Source organism: Diadema setosum, chromosome 15, assembly GCF_964275005.1.
Source record: "Diadema setosum chromosome 15, eeDiaSeto1, whole genome shotgun sequence".
NCBI lineage: Eukaryota > Metazoa > Echinodermata > Echinoidea > Diadematoida > Diadematidae > Diadema > Diadema setosum.
Genome location: NC_092699.1, coordinates 8,496,434 through 8,506,000, shown reverse-complemented (window position 1 = coordinate 8,506,000; position 9,567 = coordinate 8,496,434). Strand labels below are relative to the sequence as shown.

The 9,567-nt window shown below is 37.5% G+C and overlaps 1 protein-coding gene across 1 annotated transcript; it reads left to right on the top strand.

The window, feature by feature from the left end:
- The first annotated feature begins 442 nt into the window (after positions 1-442).
- LOC140239031 (beta-lactamase domain-containing protein 2-like) lies at positions 443-8,895 on the top strand. Its single transcript, XM_072318928.1, has 8 exons — positions 443-585; positions 1,375-1,538; positions 2,344-2,480; positions 2,989-3,220; positions 5,089-5,279; positions 6,592-6,675; positions 7,901-8,068; positions 8,710-8,895. The coding sequence occupies exons 1-8, from the start codon at positions 443-445 to the stop codon at positions 8,893-8,895; spliced, it is 1,305 nt and encodes a 434-aa protein (XP_072175029.1).
- The last annotated feature ends 672 nt before the right edge of the window (positions 8,896-9,567 follow it).

Genomic DNA, 9,567 nt, shown 5'->3' with positions numbered 1-9,567 from the left:
TATATAATTATGTGTATATTATATTCTCATTAATGATAATAATGGTAAATTGAAATGACAATCACAGACAGTGCAATTCATGGTAAATATTCTTTGCTGAAAAAAAAAAATCACAGAAAGAAAAAGCGACAAGAATGCGCATGATGTTTGAGTAGGGTCCAAAGTGTATACTTTGCTAGTGGAGATTCGTCCAGCTCCAAGGCACTCTCTGAGCAGATTTTTTTTTCTTTTGCTATATATAATGCATGTTATGCTAGGTAAATATTTAAGACAAGTTCTGCTGTGTCTGGTGAAGTGCAAACTGCCTGTTCTTTGATCGAACGATAAAACAGCGGTGGGCCTGACACTCCGTTCTGGTTCTTGGTTGTATACTGACTCACAATTCTTAGAGTGAAGTTTAAACTGCCAAGTCATTGTAATGTGGTAACTCCTTGCTGTAATCATGGGGCTGATGAGAAATGCTGCCCTTATAGGTGTGACAGCCATCTTGGTGGTGTTCCTGCCAAGGTTCTTTCAGACTCCACCACCTGTCATTACAGGGGGATATGTAGCTCCCGGATTCGAAGACGTCCTAGAGGCTTTCAGGTGAGTCGTCGTTAAAAGTCTATTCGTCTGTCTTCCTGTTCAAAAATGGCATCAAGTTCAATGAGATTATAATGTGTTTTAAAAAGCATCTATTAAGGCAAAACAAAGGTAGATTATTTGTTCCACTGCGAAACGATGATTAAGCAAAATCTACAACACGTCAGGTGCTTTCTCATCGTATACATAAACGCATTAAACTGACTAAAACTAAGAAATTAAAATATAAGTTGAGTTCCGTTCAAAATAGTATTGGAGGTTACATGTAGAGTGTTATACTATAAGCATTTTAGAAAGACATAAAAAAAACCAAAATCCAAAGTTATACCTGCCTACTTCTTGAAAATACCAGCATGTTGAGAACTATCTCAATCTGGAACTATGAATATTTCAAGTCAGAGTAATTAACAGCTTTGAAGTGCTTACATGATAGAAGGGCTGTGAAATTATCTGAAATGGTGAATGTAAGGGACAACGGGATAAATCAACTTTTCTTTTTCATTCTGATCATATAAAATTCCACTCCAATCAAGATAATGAAGTGCAACGTGATAGCCTATAGCATCGACTCTTGGCAGCTACACTATAAAGAGAAAGGAGAAAGGATGAGCGTGTAGGTACAGCATAAGAGATCGCTAAAAGCACAAACAACGACAAGGAATCATCAGGAACGGAAACATTGATATGTAAATGAATAAGGAACAGATAGTTCCGGACTTTATTTCGTAGTTGATCTTTCATTCAAATTATAATCTTCAAAAATAATTAACTCTTGTTCTATCTTTGACACAGAGTAAACTTTGAGAGTGGTCGAGATCCCCGTACAGGAGGAGCGGCATTTGCTGCCTATCATCGGGGGAAGAAAGTCGTTGACATTTGGGGTGGATTCGCAGATTACGAGAGCAAGCAGAAATGGCGGCAAGACACTATCTCCATTTTCTTCTCCTCAACGAAAGGTGAATTCCATCTTTGCTTGTTTTTTTTTTCTTATTACTTTAATTATTGTAAACGTCAGTTTCAGGCACGATGATTATGGTAAACCTGTCTTCAAACTTGCTAACAGAATGACAAGAAGCTTGGTCGAAAATACTCCACGAGATTTATCAACACAGTGACAGACGTGAAACGACACAAATGATCAGATACTCTTGTTCTTACTTGTGTAGCAAGGTATTGGAGCAGGAAATTTAGATAGAGTAGAAAAAAAAATCCCCGTGACCCCTCTTTCTGTAAGATATTTTCATTATACACAATCATGTTGAACCACACACGCATTCTAATTTGAATAAGAGAGTAGTATCGTTCTCACAGTCACACAGGCGAAGTCCGAAGATGGAACGGGGGGGGGGGGGTCGCCCCGACGTCTCTTGCTGCGGATGGAGTGATTTGGCAACATACCAATTTCTTATTATTCTGGCAGAATTTCACAACTTTAAGATGAACTTATTGTTACGCAAAGCTATTGATTTTCCATGAACATTGATAATTCTCACGGAGTATTTTAAGTTAGTTCTCTCCGGCCTTTTGTCTCAACTTTGTCCTGGGGTGGAGGTGCGGCCCCATACTCCCATGTAAAACTGTACCTCTGGACTGTTATTTATTTATTTATTTATTTATTTTTTTTTTTAGGTAAGCGTTGAGTTTTCAGTTTGCCTTCATTTTAGTCACTGGATTAATCCTCTATCAATAATCAAGGAGATTATTACTACAAGCCTTATTTCCCGTATTGTATCTATCGTTTCATTCTTTACCTCGATGTAGGAGTTGCGTCAGTGTGCATTGCCATGCTTGTTGATCGAGGTTTGCTGGACTACAACAAACCAGTGGCCCACTACTGGCCGGAATTCGCACAGAAGGGCAAAGAGAAGATTACTGTCAAACACATGATGGAGCATAAGGTCATTAAACTGTTTGTTTGTTTGTTTGTTTGTTTGAGTGTTTTTAATAAGGAAACTTGAACGGCCTGGTTATGGTAAAAAGACTTAAAAAACTGAAAGGGAAATTCCTAACGCATCTATAACTTAGTCTGATAAGTAAGAGTAAAATTCACTTGAAACAACAGTGACTGATTGATAGAAATCTGAGAGTAAGGTGAAATTATGTACAAAAGAGTACATTAAAATGTAACCCCGGCGCGGGGAGCTGTAACATAGTAATGGGGTCGCTGCTGCGGTTAATTAAAGTGTTAATTTATTTTTGAAACACACTTTAACAAACAAACTTAAAAGAATGTGCAATTGAGAAATGACACTAAATTTTACAATGTACAGGATAGTAATTTTCGAAGTGCTATTACATCTTAATGATGGAATCCATTCTTACGTGAATCACTTTTACATAATGGCATGTATGATACATGTATGTGATTGGCAAATGATTGCAAGTAGTTTTACTTACCGTTTTAAGGCGGGGCTTGCTGTATCCGCACCACCTGGTTTGAGCCTGGACTTGCTACAAGACGTTGCCAAGGCGGGTGAGCTCATGGCCAGAACAGAGCCACAATGGAAGTATGATGGCCACACCCATGGTTACCATGCTTTCACATTTGGACCACTAACCAATGAGCTTTTGCGGCGAGTTGACCCTCAACATCGAACTCTTGGACAGTTTTTCAAAGAGGAGATAGCAGGGCCTTTCGGTAATGTCGATTTAATACATGTTCAGTTAGTCAAATTGAGTTCTTATTCAGAAAAGGGACGAAATGGTTTATCGTAATTCCGAAGGTTCGTTGATTGGAAAATGAAAGAAGGTTCGTTATTCCGAAGGTCCGTTTTTCCGAAAAACAATCTCAATAGGTGTGTTTAGATGGTCATTAATCCGAAAATGAAAAAAAAAAAACAATTGTTAATACGAAAATCATATAAGGTTCGTTATCGTTATTCCGAAGGTTTGTAAATCTGAAATAATGAAATAAGGGTCGTAATTCCCCCATTGAGTATTTTTACCCGAAAATGAAATAAGATTCGCTGTTCTGAAGGTTTGTTAATCCGAAAATGGCAAGAGGGTGCTTAGGGTGGGATTTCACGGAGCACGCGAACGATTTGCGAAGGACGCGAATGACAAAATCCAGCATTCGGAAAAGTTTTTCTCCGAATGTTTTCCGACAATGAAGCCGAAAACTATTCTTGCGCAATTTGTGCGAAGTTTCCGCGACGTATGTGCGAATGTCGTGTGTATCATTGCTAAAGTACAGCATGTTACGTACACGAACAACACGCGACGGAAATGCGAACAACGCAAAATTTTAAATAATCATGGGAGAAAATGTACTCAAGGAGAGGTGGAAGCTGTCTTGAGTTGAATTTTTTTCTTTCCTCTTTTTCTCCTTTCTTTTTCTCTCATTTTTCTATTGTGTGCTTGCCTACATTTTTTTCCTAGGACGTATCTCCACTAGTAAAGCATATGATCTTTTTTTTTTCTTTTTTTTTTTTTGCAGTTCCTCCAACACATAATCTCTATACTTCAAATGAAATTTTACATACTTTAGATTAATTTCAACTGTATTCTGCGATTTTTTTTTGTGTATATCAAACATTTCTTTCTCTTTGCTAGTCTTTAATTTCTTTTGTTACTATAGTTGTTAATAATTGTTTGATGTTTAGGTGTATGCTACGATTTTTGTTTGTAGAAAACGAATAGGTCATACATCCCCCAAACGTGCGCTAAACGTTCGCGAGAATGTCTCAAAAGGTACGCGAACAGTTTGCGATTACGTCGTAAAATGATCGGAAAAACTTCGCAGATTTCGCGTAACATACGCGAGACATTCTCCAAAGTTTCGGAGTCTGTTTGGGGTTTCACGAACATTTTGCGAATATCGCGCGTGTCTTGCGAAGGTCTTGCGCCTATGACGAAGCTTTAAAGACACTTTCGAGAACAATTCACGAGCAAATCCCGACTAAGTGTGCGGAAAAGGTTCGCAAAAAATTTCAAACTTTTTTGAAATTCTCGCCGAAGTAAGAACGACATTCGCGAACAATTGACGACGCTTCCGAACCCTCACGTCTGTTTGGCGATCTTTTGCAGACTAAAATGCGAATGCTGGATTTTGCCATTCGCGTTATTCGCAAATCGTTCGCGTGCTCCGTGAAATCCCACCCTTACTAACGAACCTTCGGACGAACTAACCTATTTCATTTTCCGGATTAACGATCATTTGGAATGATGAACCTTCAGAATAACGAACTGTATAAACCTAAAAGTGAGGCGAGGAACGGTAGACAGTGTTAAAAAGAGGAAGAAAATAAAATGATTAAGTGAGATAAAGAAAGGAGAGGGAGAGAGAGGGAGAAATTTGTGTGATTTTTTTTTTAACGCTAGCTTGGTGTATCATGATAATCAAGTCCTCAGGACTCATTTACTGTTCAAACTTCAATCTCTGTTTTGTTGTAATCCTTGGCATTTAAAAGTACAATGTCCATATGCCTATACAAGCACCCTCTCGCACGAACACATGCACAATTATTGTTTGCTAATATTACAGTGTTTAAATCTATTTCCCTTTAGGTATAGATTTCCACATCGGTCTTCCATTCGAAAGCAACCACCGCGTCGCCCGCCTTCTCGTAGACCATCGCCCGGTATTGCTGCAATTCCTAGACAGTATACAGACTTCGGATGGAAGACAAGTTCTAAAGCACATGATAGCCACCAACTCCTTGGGAGAAATACTGGACAATTTGAATGAAATGGCAGATGTATGTACACATGAACGTCCTCGCCCCCCCCCCCCCCCCCACACACACACACACACACAATGTAGCAAAGTTCGAGGATGCAGATTGTATACAAGCGTTCTTGCCCCGCTCTTTGTTACACTCTCGACTTTTTTCTGTTCAAAAAAACTCGATGTGAGATCGTACTGCAATATTGTTATATATTATCTGGTCATATTATGTCGCAATACAAAAAAAAGCCTCCGACTGGATCGCCCTATACCAGCTAACCCCATCACTCCCGAGTCTCCATATTATTTGTTCCACTTACGTCCCTCCTCTCTTTATATACAGGGCGTTGTTTTATCTTAATTCCTCAAATTATCAAAGAACTGTTTCGTACACACGACAATATAATACATAATTCGTATTTTCCCATTTCCGTAAGATTTTTGTTGAACCAGGTAATGTATTATTGACATTCATTTTTTTTTTTTTTTTTTTTGGGGGGGGGGCTATTATGAGTTAAGAGTTGAGATGTCTGTTCTGTCTATTTGCTCTACATGTTCATCAATACATTTCGGTACGTCTTTTACTGGGCAGTGTATTGCATTTTCTATTGTGTTTTTATACGTCTTTCAATGTTTTCCTTTGTTGTTTGGTTAATTCAAGATGATGATCAGAAGAGAACATTCTTAGCGTCAACTTAAAAAAAAACCGCCACGAAAGTCATTTGCATGGAATATAAACTACAATGTGTAGAGGTTTAGTCATGCCAGAATGTATGCAATCACTCTCTGTATACCATTGCATTATAAGCGTTGATATAAGGCAGTCCTGTCCGACACGTGTGGACACGTAATCTATATTTGGATATGAATACTGCACTCTACCTGTATAATGCAGAAGAAAAAATGGGAACACACCCCACACCCGGTATGATTATGTGTGTACACACGCATGTACTATACGTATAATTATCTGTATTTGTGTGAGTATGCATGACTGTCAGAGAAATGATCATTAATAACACCTTGCTTATGAGCAATTACCCGAAAATGGAAAAATATAAACTAAAACTAAAGTAATTCAAACCAGACTAAGCAATACGCTGATATCATAATATACTTCGAGTAGATTTAAAACCAATACAATAATCACCCCTTGATATTGTTTTTATCATTACATCTTCCACTTCACCTTACATAATTACCCACTTTACTTCACAACGTAAACATCAAAATGATACGTATCTGTTGTGGAAAATTGGCTGACGGCAGGACCCAAACATTGCCAAATAAAATCTAATAACAAAGAAAAGAGAGCATTAAAAACCTTTGTGTTTTTTGGACAGTTCGGAGTCTTTAACGATCCCGCGTACAGAGCCATCGAATTGTCCTCAGCCAACGGTATCGGGTCTGCGGCTGGACTTGCAAAGGTGTGTATGATGGCGGCAATGCGAAAAAGGTGGTGCAATCTGCACTCTGTCGAGATCTTTAAAGGGGATGGCTAGTAACTGATCAGTGGGAATCAGTGGGAATGCTGGGGGATGATTGTTCCCATTCATGTGAGATTCATTTAAGAGTACATTATATATCTATTGTTGTGTGAAAATTATTTGCTTCAGAACGGTCTCATATTCAAGTAATGTGTAGTTTAATGCCCCGTCACTGTACAGGCATGCTAGCCTGGAAACATTAAACTGCACATTATTTGAATATGAGACCATTCTGAAGCAAATAATTTTCACACAACAATAGATATATAATGTACTCTTAAATGAATCCCACAAGAATTGGAACAATCATCCCCCAGCATTCCCACTGATTCCCACTGATCAGTTACTAGCCATCCCCTTTAAAACTAATTCATATAGGTACACTGGAATTCATGCTAAAGTGACCAGTATGAATAGGATAATCCTGTTCATAGTGTAAAATGCCACATTGGAAGTAATTACCTAACAACATGAGAGATTGCACAATTTTACCGAAGGATTTCCGGCTACCTTACAATTTCTGTAAGCGGGAAAAAAAAAATGTTCGAATAGAAAGAGCTGTTTTCGGTTTTATTATTCCTCTGATATATAACAATTCACTGATAAATGGATGAAAGTAATTGCATAAAACGTTCAAATTCTATATCCTTTTTATTTTGTAAGATTTTCATTTAACAATAATGTTATTTGTTTATTAATCTGTTTTTCCTTTCTTTTGATTATAGAAATTATGTTATATTGCTATAAGCTATTGGATATACGCAGTGTAAATTAATACTTATTACCATTATCGATATGATTTAGTATCATTATCACTATAATCATTATTTCTTCATCCTTATACTCTTTTCACAAAGCAGTGGCGCATTTCAGAGGGCAATCGTTAATATGTCAAAAGCAAAGATAACTTGCACCTCCAAGTGACTAAACACACCATCATGAAAAGTAAAGTGATATCATGATGATTAATCGTTGTCTCATTTTAACACAATTGTTTGTTGCGTCCTTCATTTTCTGCCTGATATTCAGTATTTCAAACTTCTCTATTTTGCACCTACAAATTACTTAAACAAGATGGAAAATTTGATCCAGTAACGTTAATGTATTACCTTGTATGTCAATTTCCGGTTTTAAATGAAATAATGTGATGTCCTTCTGTTTTCAGCTCTACGGAATAATTTCATCTGGTGGCATAGACCCAGTTACTAACAGAACACTGCTGTCGAAGGAGAGAATCGACGATTTTTTGAATTTCGAGCCTCCTTCTGTCGACAGAACTCTTGGTCTTCCCCTCTCCTTCAGTCGCGGGATGATGAAAATTGATCAATTTGTGGTATGTTGCTGTAAAAGATGATCCATGTTGCATATAAAATCAAACCTGTCTATAGCGGCCACTCATGGGACACGAAAAAGTGACCGTTAGAGACAGATGACTGCTATAACCAGGGTCGTTGGCTTTTGTCTCTAAGGAATAGTTTTAATGGTCGTATACGGAAGGTGGCCGCTATAGATAGGTGGTCGCTAAGGCAGGTTTGACTGTAACTGGTTTCGCATCTGAACACAATGACACTATACCACAGTTTTATATAAGTGATTTCTTTTACAAGTCAAGTCCTGAACGAAACACCTCGTTCCACACAATACCGGATCATATTTTCTCCTCTTTTCTGCAACTTGATTGGCTAATGTTTAAGTTACACAGCTTAATTTTTTTATAACCCTCTCACAAACAATTCTGCCTTAAATGATATCGTACATGATACCCTCGCTATTTTTATTTGATGAGTCAAAATAATGATATATAACATTACGATAACTATTTCACAGGTGAACATTCCTTTGCTATAAAAAGGTTAAATTGTGTAATTACCCTATATAAATTTCACACTTCGTTTAACATAACTGAACTCATGCCCGAGGATCAAGTTATGATTTGATACGTCAACTGACCTGGCATTTTCCTTCTTTTTGTAGGACGGAGTGACAATGTTTGGGCACCCAGGAGCCGGCGGACAACACGGCTGTGCAGACCCGAGGCATCAGGTTGGATTCGCCTACCTCAGTAGCACCATGCTTCAATATCTTGTCGGTGAAGATCCTCGGTCTAATCTGCTCGTCCAGAGTCTGTACAGATGTGTCCAAAAGCTTGAAAGTCATTAACTTTTGAGGGGTTTTTACTTTTAGAAAAAGAATGTTTCTCTCTCTCTTTTGAATATCGGAGAAGGTGTTTGTACCAATTCCCTTCATCATATTGATCGAAATATTTTACAACGTAATACGCAACCAACAGTAGATTGACATGAATCTTTAGGCATACAAGAATTTGTAAGAAGTATAATATTTGTGAAAATTACCAAGGCATCCATATATTGGAGGAGGAGTTCGGTAAATAATTATATAAAACGGTAAAAATGAATCATTGAATCAGTTTGAGACAATAACAACAACGGAATTACTTCGTGATTAAAGCTTAATGGTTTAAAGGACATGTTCAACTTGATAAGCATGTGTATTGAATGTGTGCAGCAATATGATGTAGAACACATCAGTGAAAGATTGAGGAGAAATTTGAAGTTCCGTTCAAAATTTTTGAAGTTGTATAGTGCCATCATCGCTGGATAAGAAGACTATTCTACAGCTTGTGATTTCACATGAGTACAACTATACAGAAAAGATTTCTAACTTTCCTCAAACTTTTACTCTGTTTGACTGATATTATTGAATTCACTCAATGTGCAGTAAATTCAGATGATTTTTTTTTCTTTAACTGACAATAGAATGCAAAAAAGAAGGTGAATTCATTAAGTAGTAGTAAAAAAATACATAAAATAT